Source organism: Hippocampus bargibanti, linkage group LG14, assembly GCF_051943395.1.
Source record: "Hippocampus bargibanti isolate YZ-2025 linkage group LG14, ASM5194339v1, whole genome shotgun sequence".
Lineage (NCBI taxonomy): Eukaryota > Metazoa > Chordata > Actinopteri > Syngnathiformes > Syngnathidae > Hippocampus > Hippocampus bargibanti.
Window position 1 is genome coordinate 6,282,763 of NC_142747.1, and position 12,321 is coordinate 6,295,083.

General features: G+C 41.5%; 1 protein-coding gene across 5 annotated transcripts in view; it reads right to left on the reverse strand.

Moving 5' to 3' along the window:
- The window catches only part of arhgap42b (Rho GTPase activating protein 42b), a 78,272-nt gene that overhangs the window by 4,890 nt on the left and 61,061 nt on the right, over positions 1-12,321 (reverse strand). For 4 of the 5 annotated variants that reach the window (XM_089013650.1, XM_089013648.1, XM_089013647.1 and 1 more), the window contains 16 exons: positions 10,976-11,105; positions 10,577-10,677; positions 9,511-9,620; positions 9,005-9,061; positions 7,832-7,910; positions 7,199-7,238; positions 6,743-6,805; positions 6,597-6,671; positions 5,348-5,432; positions 5,145-5,203; positions 4,859-4,964; positions 4,618-4,777; positions 4,384-4,534; positions 1,517-1,837; positions 1,218-1,377; positions 197-259 (listed from right to left, as the gene is read on the reverse strand). In XM_089013650.1, coding sequence (XP_088869776.1) covers positions 197-259; positions 1,218-1,377; positions 1,517-1,837; positions 4,384-4,534; positions 4,618-4,777; positions 4,859-4,964; positions 5,145-5,203; positions 5,348-5,432; positions 6,597-6,671; positions 6,743-6,805; positions 7,199-7,238; positions 7,832-7,910; positions 9,005-9,061; positions 9,511-9,620; positions 10,577-10,677; positions 10,976-11,105 — 1,760 coding nt within the window. The remainder of the gene's footprint in view (positions 1-196; positions 260-1,217; positions 1,378-1,516; positions 1,838-4,383; positions 4,535-4,617; positions 4,778-4,858; positions 4,965-5,144; positions 5,204-5,347; positions 5,433-6,596; positions 6,672-6,742; positions 6,806-7,198; positions 7,239-7,831; positions 7,911-9,004; positions 9,062-9,510; positions 9,621-10,576; positions 10,678-10,975; positions 11,106-12,321) is intronic. The other variant, XM_089013649.1, reaches the window with a different exon arrangement.

A 12,321-nucleotide genomic window follows, 5' to 3' on the forward strand; every position in this document is an offset into this window, starting at 1 on the left:
AATGTTAAAAGTTTTTAGAAATGTGGTTTGTAGGAGCTCTATTGTGTCAACAACTAGTATGGGCAATTATGAACTTTCGGAAAAGAAATGGGTGGAATGATGTCAATGACTAACCTATTTTCACAATTCGAGAACCTGACTGAAAAAAAAGAACCCCAATTTGTATTTGACATCTTTGGAAGTGTATGCCAGTTACCTCCCGAAGGTGGCGGGCCGCTGGGTGATGGCGTGTTCGAAAAGCAGCGCTCTGGCAGCAATCCTGAGAGTTAACCAACCAAAAAAAAAGCACAACAATTACTGCGCTGATATCAGATTGTGGTTGGCGGGCCCTTCATTTTTTTTGTCAGCACAAATATTTCACAAACAAGCATCCAACACATGTAATATAATTACAAATTCATACATACAAAGCTTATCACATCAACATGTTTCACCCCCCGCTCAAAAAAATACACAAAACACGCGAATGGTGGCAAAAAGGTCAATTAAGCTATTCAACGCACGTCAACAGTTCCTATCGGATGGCGCCACAGCACTGTTTAAAGCAGTGGTTGGATTGCTGAGCACATCAGCGAATCACGAAGGATTGGTTTAAAATACATGCACACGCACGCACGCACGCACGCACGCACGCACGCACGCACACACACACACACACACACACACACACACACACACACACACACACACACACACACACACACACACATTAACGAGGAGGATGAGGAGAGCATTCTGCTAGGTCACATCAACCCCGAGAATTAAGAGCAGCTCTCCCACGACAGAGGAGAGATCTCATAAATCCTCACCACGCTTGCATGCAGGCCAAGGTGGTGGCCAGAAATTGTCCTTATTTATGTGTAACGCATGCTAAATTAATATTATAAAAAAACATGCTATGAGAGCAAAGAGGAAAAACACAAATGGCCATCAAAAAAAAAAATAAAAAAAATAAAATAAAATCCCCTATTTGCATTTTTGTTCAGGCTAATTTTTTCAGGCATCCCGATGGGCCTTCGTTTCCTTAAATGTCCTTCTGTTTGGACAAAGTGTTTGGACTAGTATAAAATTCCAATCTTCTGATGTCGAATGTGCTGCGCCATCTTCTTGCTGACAGTCATTTGCGCTTGCCAAATAGTGAGCCAACACTTTTTAAAGCTATTCTAAGTCATACACAACACTCGGGATGATGATGGAAATAATACGGGTGTACTTACACTGAGCCTGGTCTTTGGTATCTGTTGACGGATGAGTCAGCGGCGCCTCGCCGTCGGATCACAAGCTTGGGCGGAAGCTGGGGGTGCTCCGCTGGCTTCAAGTGATCGATAAGATCCAGCGTGGAGAGATTTTGGGCGGACTTTGAGTAGATCCTTTGGCCTTGAAAGGGAGTTTCTCAGTTTTTATTCAATGATTTTAATGTTATTTGTCTTTTTTTCAAGGAGGCATGCTGACAATAATAATCGCTTTAAAAGTGATAGTGTGACAAAGTTTAGCCTGGGTTGTGCCTGAGAGTTACCTGTTGCCGTGAGATCCGGCGGCCTGAGTCCAAGATGCCCTCGGTGGGGGGCCTTTTTGGGGGCCATGCCGGTAAACGACCATGCGCTGAGCGCGTCCTCCGATTCCACGTCGGTCGGACCGGGATCCTCCCTCGAGCTGGACTCGGTGCTCCGGGCCCCGCTGGAGTGCAGGGACGCGGCGTCGGGGAGCCTCGGGCTTGGAGCTTGAATGGAGGGAGGCGTCTCGGCCTTGGAGGAGCCGTTGTGCTCCGACGAGTGTGAGGAAAGAGACTCAATGCTGCCCATGGGGGTGCTGCCTGGACTGCTGCTGGACGCGTTGCCTATGCAGGGATCGGACGCGACACATGCAAGGCCCTCATTAAAATCGTCCTTGTCACTACAAATGCGGATTTGTTTGGCGACCTGATAAAACAAAGGCTTTTAAAGGACAACCAACGTCCCTTTTTTGTTTTTTAACTGACATCAGAAAAACTTTTATAACATCTAATATACCCAAAACACGCAGTATGATATTTTTAGTCAAATGCAAAACACCAATAAAAATGGCTTAAAGTGTCCAAAATCTGCAAAAAATGGAGCTGCGAATTGGGCATTTTCAGAAAGTCCCGCCCCCAGTTCGTGACGTACACGCCAAGACGTCAAGCATTGCTAGTGAATCAAAACAATTGCTTCAGATTTGGAAAATATGCTTTCTTGTTACACATCCAGTTATGAATATGATTCAAATAGTTCTGAAGAGGAAAGCATACATGTTTGCAATCGATTAAATAATTTATTTGTGCCATTTTGAGGCAACATTGGGGGGAAATCTCTCACCCAAAAAAAGAGGCACAAAATTCAATTTCATTCCTTTCATCACTTTGCTGCTGTTAAATGTAAATTTCTCCATTGGGAGACTAATAAAGGCATATCCAATCCAATATCCAAAATGGCGACCTCCTGTGGCCACCTCCGTTTCCACAGGCTAATAAATTCCTTAAATGGCGCTTGGACGCCCTCTTCTGGCCTTCTGGCGGCTTTTGGGTGCAACACGAGGTCCCCAGACCAAACAAGTACAGCAAAATCCTTGAACTTTGAGTGTTATAATTCTTTTTCCTTTGTGTCTTTGTGTTGTCATATTTGTTATTTTTGTTTTTCCCAAGATGGCGGCGCGTGAACACGCAGCGGCTCCCCTCTCCCGGCAAATTGGCGTTTTCATGTTTATTATGTTTGTTAAAGTCATTATAAGTGCGTTGCATGCTGGGTCCGAGAGGACAGTAATTTCATCTGTGCTGTATGTCATGCATGTTAGCATATTTGACAATAAAGCTGACTTTGACTTTGAAAATACATTGACGTGATGGAAGGACCGCTACAATGCGTCTTTTTTTACGGTCAGGGGCGGTCCTTTAGTAACGTCACGTACGGACTGGTCACCAACTCAAAAACAAGACTTCCTGAATATTCAGCGCGAGTCTTAAAACGTAAAATATAGCTATATGCGGTGGAATGTTTGTAAAATACGCTCAGTAGAAGTCATTTGAAGCCATTTTACAAATTATGGACCCAACTTGTCCGGAGACGTCGGTTGTCCTTTAAGTGTATATGTACTGCATATTAAACAAATGATCAAAAATAGCATTTGTTTATTTTCCGAAACTAAACAAATGCTGAAAAAAAGACGTTATCAACATCACAGGGATAATGCTAGTGGGCCTCAATCTGCAGTACATATGCACCTAAAAGCTAGCAACCACTCATTTGACGACAGTGAGGTTAAAATCTTAGCCAAAGAAAATAGATGGTTTGAAAGGGGAATAAAAGAAGCTATTTTTATAAAACAGCAAAACCCTTCACCAAATCGCCATGGTGGTTTGGGGTTTAATTTGGATCATGCTTCCAACAGACTTCTATGATCGTTACCACGTAGGCTTAGTCATGCTGCTGAGGTGATACCAGAGCGAATGGGGCAATCAGAGCCAGTCATAGTCTATAATCAGACAGACCAAAAGAGGATTTAGATTAGCTTCAGGGAGTAGTCCACTGCTCCCTCCAACCTTAGAGCAGGGACCTATCAAAGCAGAGGTCTGGCACCGCCATCGATGTCCATTATGGATACATATAGGGCCAGAGCTACCGGCACAACTTTAGTTGGCTGACGAAGCTTTTCGGATGAGGAGCGAAAAATCTGACACCTTCAAAGAAATACAGTTGACGGCTGAAGAAACCTTTTCATTGATGTCAGGAGTAACATGATAGCTCACGGTCGCCAAATGGAGTACTGTATTTTCCGATGTATAAGGCACACCCAAAAGCCTTGATTTTCTTCTAAAGATGACCCTGCGCCTTATAAGCAGGTGTGCCGTATGTGTCGTAATATTGAGCCACAACAGTTCTCGCAACTCCTGTCAGCAGCGACAGACTCCAGTTCCCCCCACCCCACAAGTAGAAGTATTGCATAACCCCAGCCTCTCCTCTAGCGCCTTATAATGTGGTGTGCCTTATATTTGGAAAACCTTTTATCATTCATTTAAGGTGTGCCTTTTAGTTTAGTGCACCCTATACTGTATATGTAAAAAGTTTGGAAATATGTACACCATTCATTGGGGGTGTGCTTTATACTCCAGTGCGCCCTATACACGGGAAAATATGGTAGATATCCCATATTTTCGTCCGTACATAGATGGAAAATGCAAATTATGAAATAAATTACCTCACTTGAGTCAATAGACTTTGATTTTTGTTTAAATGGGGGCACATAGTTTGCACAGTAGATGTCGAAGAATATATCTCTGCGGGACACATCGTGTCAAATCCATTTGCATTTATAACCGCCAATCGAGAAAATCGTGCAGCCCGGCAGGCTTTATTTCCTCTTGGTACTCACTTTCAACATCGGCCAAGCACAGGGTGGGGGTGTAGAGGCCGCGAGGCTTGCGGGGGGCGCTTGACAGACAAATGGCTCTGCTCCTGCGGGAACCGGGTCTATTCTGAGGCTGCGGTGGTGGTACATTGGGGTCTGGAGGCTTATGAAAGATCTAGGTGAAAACAAAAATCCTGAGGATCATATTTTTAATTTTGCTTGTGTTTTGACAATGCGAAAGTTGACCCCTCGGCACACCTTTTTAAAATTCTCAATGAGAATTTCCACCACAATATTCTGGAACTTGATGTTCATCATGGCGGCCACCGTTTCCTCTTGCGAGCGCATCAGTGTGGGGCCAAAGATGACACCCAGGTTGGACACAGTCATCATGTTGGACTGATTTTTCATGGAAACCCTGCAGGTCAAAAACATAGGCATGGAAAGGCCACTACTTTTGTCTTCTCTACATATTGACAAAAACAGAGCTGAATCGTACACAACAAGGTGTTTGATGAGCATCTCCAACATCTCCTTGTTCCTCCCAGGCAGCCTATGGACCAAAGAATGGACAGCGCACACGCGGTAGTTCTGGTCGTCCGATTCTGAGACGGAACCATCAAAAAAGTTGCAAATTATAAATCGGTTCTGTTAAAATGATTTTATGGAGAAAAAATAATTGCTTGGATACAAACAGCTGGTTCTTTAACCTTTTTGAAGGACAATGGTGAGTACAGAGGACAACTGAGGAAAGCCTCAAAAGGACTAAAATGTGTTGAACTTACTGGCAGCCATGATGAATTCTTTATGCAGCTTGAAGGTCATCAGCGGCTCAGAGAGACACCTGGACAATTTAAATATAAATCAATTAAATAACTCGAGAGACTTGTCATTCATTTCTAAATTTTGGCAGCCCTGCTTCTTCCTTCCCGTCGGTCATCGAGAGTCAATGAGTATTTGTGACAGACGAAGACAGTGGGAAACTGACCTGAGATAATTCTTCAGGCCGCTGGTGATTGTCTTGTTGTCCCATGTATCGGGATCCAGGTCCACGTCCACCGGGGCCTTGGTTGCTTTGAGAAACACGCAGTGAACGTGAGTGACGTCGCTGACAACCGGTAGCCACATATTGGCCATATAAAAAAAAAAGAAAGAAAGAGAGATCCGCCTCCAACCCCACCAAAAAATTTCCACTCAAATAGTAAAACCATAAAGCTAAACCAAACGTAAATTCTTAAATCAAAGGTCAGTTGTTCGAGTCGTCTGTCGTCTTCTTGAAGAAACAATCATGAGTGAAATTTGGTTTTGAATCTGCACTTGACAACTGCCTTAGTTTCCACACTAAAAGGCACGCTGGATTATAAAGCGCAATATTCAATACGTCCACCAGATAGAGCTACGCTTCTTCCGTTCGACTTGATGCAATCAGGGCCACCTTCAAAAAATACGTGAATTAAACATCACTTCAATGAAACTACGAATATAAAAACAATGCGTCAAAAAAAAAAAAAATCAAGCGACGGAATCACCCCTACCGAATTTACTTTGTGATTTCTTTGTTTGTGAATACACACAAAAAAAAATGAAATAGAAACTTTTAAGAAAATAGAAGGCTTTTTGGTTTGAAAAATACATTACTCCATATATTTGTGTCCTTGAGAGTTTTGAAAGGCAATACAATTCTTATTCTTATTTTTTTCAAAAAATAAAACTGATACAAAATGAATAAAAACGTAAATAAAACGATGCATTTCAGATACCAATTTACCATACATTTTTTAAAACAACAAATTTAACTAATTCGCTGCCATTCCCGGTGTTATTCTGGAATTGAAAATGTGACGTGGAGCACCATTCCTGAATGTGTTCGGTTTTTGTCAGACAGACCTCTGGCAATATTTTTCCCTTCCACGAGGGGGCAGCATTTGACTTTTGTACAGCCGTCCTCACTTGCACCTCATATTACTCCAGATCCATATAACTTTGAAATTGACTGTTTTTTTTCTCATGAAAGAAGAGAGTCTAAGGTTTCTTACGCTGCATTGAATGTTTATGTAGTCCTAAAACTCAATATTCTATGTGTCCTGCAATTTGAGTGAAAATGACAACAACCCTGGCACTGGAGTGGACATATTTTTGCACATCGACTGGCAGTGAATGAGTTAACAACCAAGCCGACACGCAAGAGCCGTTGGGCTGAACTTGCGCAACCTACTTTCCTAGCATGGTTTACTTACAAAAAGCCGTCGCCATCAACTTCTGCACTTTGGAGTTGACACCTCCGATCCTGTACAGTCCCAAAGTGTTGATGCCTGAACATGAGATCAACTGCTATGAAGTCATATTGTCCATCAATGGCCGTTCGTTTTGGAAGCCATCCTACCTCTGCTCTCCACCAAGTTGATGCACTTCCGCACAAAGTTAAAGCCGGCCTCGTCCAGGAACGCTGGGACACAACGTTAAGTGTGGAGTGGCGAATTGAGAGCATCAACACGAAATTTACATTGCGTGAATATATTTTACTGTCATAAATAAGGTGGCTTCTCGAAGGACCATTCTTTCAATATTACAACTCTCTTTTTCTCCTCTAAAAGTTTTACTTTTTACATTCAGATGGAATTTTAGGGAAACATTATGATTATATGTCAATCTTGAATTTTTTTATGAGAAAGCAAAATAGTCACTTGCCACTTGATTAGGTACACAAAGAATAGTACCGCTGAGAATTCATCTGACGATGGTACTGTACCAATGTTGCAACAGGAGCCATCTTTTTCACGTTGGGTGGCAAACCTTAACCTGTCAGAAACATGTCTAATGCACAAAAAGACACACTTACTTTCTTCCTTCTTGCTCAGGATAGCAGGCAGGTTATAAATCTAGATAATGATAAAAACAAAATAAATCAAAACAAAAAGCAAAGCAAAACATTCATTTGAGCATGTTTAGTCTAGAACAGGGTCACTTCACTCTATTTTATTTTATTGTTTAATCCAGTCACCAAGCAATTAGATTAAGATTGCTGAGAATATGGATGGATTCATGAAAAGAAAACACGTGAGTGAATTATCAGTCTACGGAAAAATCATTTGATTTATAAATCAATTTAAAGACGACATCTGTGTAAGCTCTCAGTCGTACAGGAGTGGTCCATCAGTCAGACTTCAGTTCGCTGACGAAGCCTCTTGGATAGGAGGCGAAACGTCCGACACCTTCAAAAAGTACAGATGACGGCTGAAGAAACCTTCTCATCGATTTAAAGACGACAGTCGCTGAGGGGAATTAAGGCCCTTTGTGTTTTGTAGTTTCGAGAAAGAGACACACGAGGAAGCCAGAGGCCCACGAATGCGACTGACTGACTGACTGACTGACTGACTGATTTACTTACTTACTTACTTACTTACTTACTTACTTGTTTATTTTTACCCGCCAACTCTGCAGGATTGTCATACATCCCAAGGGGGTTCCTTACCGGCTCCTTGCCATCCATGGCCTCCAGCCACAGCCTCCTGTTGGACTCTGACAGCGCCTGCAGTGTCATGACACCATGCCTTGGGTCATAGAAACAAAAATTCATAATTAAAAACATAAATAAAATTCTTTCGGTGTGGTGCCATTGCCTCTGGGGTGTTTACAGTTTCTGTTGTCACTTTTAAAAGCCCAGTGTGACCAAATACAGTTTGACGGGGCTTGGCATCCCGCGCGCGTTTGATTAAAAGCCGCAGCGTGATTCACCACCATTGCAAACCCAGCATGCATGCGCGTTTTGTTTTCATCACCTCAACGGCGCAACACACAAAACGCTGATTTGAAGGCGTGGCTCACAAATTTGCTCCATTTTACTGATTTTGCCGGCATTAAGCGTAAATCTGGGCACGGAGGGACACAAAATGAAAAGCAGAAAAGCAGTTTTGGTCGAGAAAGAAATGTTGGCTTCTTAACTCATTCACTGCCATTCCCGAATTAAAGCGTGACGTGGAGCGCCATACCCGAATTTGTTCGGGTTTTGGTTTTTCTTGCAGGAGGTGCCGATAAAGCGCTGGTCAAACAACTGCCGTTTTTTTCCCTTCCACAAGGGGCAGCATTTCACTTTTTTCCATGTTAGCGCTTTGTTACAGCTTCAACTATTGTTAGAGCGCTATATAAATCAATATGTACGTATTGTCTTGTATTTTGTACAGCCGCCCCTATTTCAATCTAAGGTAACTCCAGACCCATATAACTGTATAGGAATTAACTTTTTTTCTCTTTTTTTGACAGAAGAGAGTATATGGTTTCTCACGCTGCATTGAGTGTTCACGTAGTCCTAAAACGCAATATTCTGTGGGTCCTGTGAGTGAAAATGAATAAAACCCTGGCACTGGAGTGGACACATTTTTGCATGTCTGGCAGTGAAAGAGTTAAACACAGAAATGCATTTCAAATGAATAATAAGCTAAAATTTGATTGGGTAAAACATCTGAATGTTTCCCTCGCCCAAAAGTAATCTTGGTGGAATATTGTCTTTCTAACCAATTCGGGTCAAAATTGGAAGGTTGGACAACAATCGCTGCAAAAACGCACATTGAAAGCATCTGTACATTTTGCCCCAGCGAGGCACACACAAACACACGCGTGCACATGCGACGAGGTTCCGCTCACGTACCGGACTTTATAGAACAATCGAAGAGGCCTGAAAAGAGTTCCGCGGCAGACGGCGTTTCTATGCGTACATGGAGAAAGAAGGAGAAGAAGAAGAAAAAGAATAAAGAGGGACTTGGAAGAGCTTTTTAACGTTGAGGTTACTGTAATCCTGCACCTTTAAATTACGATTCCTCGTTGAGTTCCTGCTGAGTATTGCAATCCAGTATTTTAAATCCCAAACTGTCATGAATAGCAGGGTGACGACTGTATATGCAACAAGGAAATATGAGGGGAATCATGCTAGACTCAAAGGGAAAGGAAAACTTGGGGAGCCTTCCAGGATGTTAATGGAGGGTGGACAACGTTGACACGGAGAGAGTCTCTGCCGGGTTAATTTGATGGAACAGCAAACATACCACATGCACTTCAACTGAGCTTTTTCTTGAGTGCTGAATAAACACGATTGGAAAGATTCACATTTTTAATGAGCATTTTTTTTTAATCTATTTTTAGAAATTTTACACAAACCTTTCCACCACCTCAGTGTCAAAGCAGAAGCGCTTGTCGATGGAGTCCGTTTTCCTTCGGATGCACGACTTGAGTTTGAACATCTCGGGCTGGTTGAGGACCAAACCATTCTAAAAAAATAAGTGCAATAAAAACAGCCCCAATCAATTAAAGATGCAATGTTAGAGATTGAAAATTAAATCTTTAAGAAATTCAACGAAGAAAAAATACATTGTAATGACATGCCTGGAATAAAGTTGTTGATAAATGGGGGAAAAAACGATATCAGGATTAAACAACTCTAAGATAAATTCATCTGTGTAGGCTCTTAGTCATACAGGAGTGGTCCATCGATGAAAAGGTTTCTTCAGCCATCATCTGTACTTCTTTGAAGAAGTACAGATGATGGCTGACCGTCATCTGTAATTCTTGAAAGAAGTACAGATGACACAAAATAAATTAGTACATGAGGATAATCAAACATGAAGCCAATCTGGAAAAAAAAAAAATCACCCAAGTCACTTAACTCATTCACTGCCATTCGCAAATTCAATCGGGTTTTCGTGTTTCTTGCTGAAGGTGCTGATAAAGCACTGGCCAAGGCCTCTGGCAATGTTTTTCCTTTCCACGAGGGGCCAGCATTTCCTTTTTTTCCATGCTAGTGCTATGTTCCAGCTTCAGCTATTGTTGTAGCGCTATGTAAACCAATACGTATTGCATTCTACTCTGGACAGCCGCCCTCATTTCAAGCTCATATAACTTCATACCCATATAATTTATGAATTACCTCTTTTTTTCTCACGAAAGAAAAAAGTCTAAGGTTTCTTACGCTGCATTGAATGTTTATGTAGTCCCAAAACTCAATATTCTGTGGGTCCTGGAATTTGAGTGAAAATGACATAAACCCTGGCACTGGAATGGACACATCGTCTGGCAGTGAATGAGTTAAAATAAACAAAAGTGAACCACATCGAAAATAATCCAAGCCAAAAACAAACGAAGCAGAACAGAAGCTAAGCTAAGATCAAATAAAACAAAACTAAGCTAAACAAAACAAAACAAGAAAAAAATGAGGTGAGTAAACTACCTGCTTATTGCCTGATTTATTGTCTGTATTGCTCATGGTAAAAGTTTTGCTGCTTTTCTCATATGTGCAGTAGTGCCTTGCCCAAGTGCAGCCAAGCGGACCTGGGACAACAACAAGAAAACATTGTCATATCAGTTGAAACTCATCTCTTTTCATCATTTAAAATTAATGCCCATTTTACTATTACCGGAGTTTTTCAGAGACTAAGGGTATATCAGTACCTTGACTTTGGAGTTTAATTCCTATTGTGACCTAGCTTGTCGACATATTTCCTTATTTGTGTGCATTTTGGCAACACTGTAATCTTTCCAAAAAAGTCAAAAACAAAATACGAGTTTCTTGACTGGTACATTTGAGTGACACCTCAAAACTTCAGTGACATCAAGAACGGTCGCTCACGTTTCTCCAGAACATACAGGAAGCCTTCCATGCTCCATCTGCCTGGAGCTTTGTAGTCCTGGTCGGCAGATCGGATCCTCCTCATCAGTTTCTCCACTTCCTGCTTGGTGCTTACAAAGTTGTTGCGTGTCTGAATGAGGGCAAGGGAAGAGAGGAGGGAGTGAAGAGAGTCAGCTTTATTGTCAAATATGCTAATATGCATGACATACAGCACAGATGAAATTACACTGAAAACATCACACTCTTAAAGGACAACCGACACCATTTGTTTCCTAACTGACACCAGAAAAATGTTTTATAGCATCTAAAATACCCAAAACACGCAGGCTGATATTTTTAGTGAAATGCAAAACACCAATAAAAATGAGTTAAAGTGTCCCAAAACTACTTTAAAATGACCCAGAATATGGTGAGTTTAAGAAGGTTCTACCCCGTTGTTCGTGACGTCACGCCAGGACGTCTTGCCTTGCTCTAGAATCAAAACAATGGCTTCAGATTCGAAGAAGATGCTTTCTTGTTACTCATCCAGTACGAATATCATTCAAATAGTTCTGAAGAGGAAAGCATAAATGTTTGCAATTGATTAAAGAAGTCCTTCCGTTTCATTTTGAGGCATCTGGACTCCAATGTAGCGCCCAGAAAATGCACAGCATGGCGCCCAAGCTCTGATTTGTCTGCTGGGAATTTGTGTCAACTAGTATCAAATAGTATGCTTGGTGCAACACACAACGATTCACCATTGCGTTATTTATATTTTTTTCTTCTAATTTCGCCATCAACACGGATCAACACAAAGTTTTCAGACCAAACAAAGTACCCAAAATGCTTTGTGTGTCGTTTTCTCGGTCTGGAATCGTCACCAACTCGAAAACATGACTTCCTGAATATTCAGCGCAAGTCTTAAAATGTAAAATGTAGCTATATGGCGTGGAATCTTTGTAAAATATGCTCAGTATAAGTCATTTTAAGTGATTTTACAAATTAAGGACACAACTTGTCCGGAGGCGTCGGTTGTCCTTTAAAGGGGTCAATTTGATATATTTTGTGTACTCCCACAAGTGTCAACTCAGATTGCTGATTAACTCATTCACTGCCAGACGATGTGCAAAAATGTGTACACTCCAGTGCCATGGTTGCTTGTCATTTTCACTCAAATTGCAGGACCCACAGAATATCAGGTTTTAGGATTACTTAAACATTCAAAGAAACGTTAGACAGTCTCTCAGAAAAAAAACAGTTAATTATATTTTATAGTTAATTATATAGTTAATTATATGGGTCTGGAGTTATCTGAGCTTGAAATGGAGGCGACTGTACAAAATACTGTACTTCTTTTCCTTCAGGGG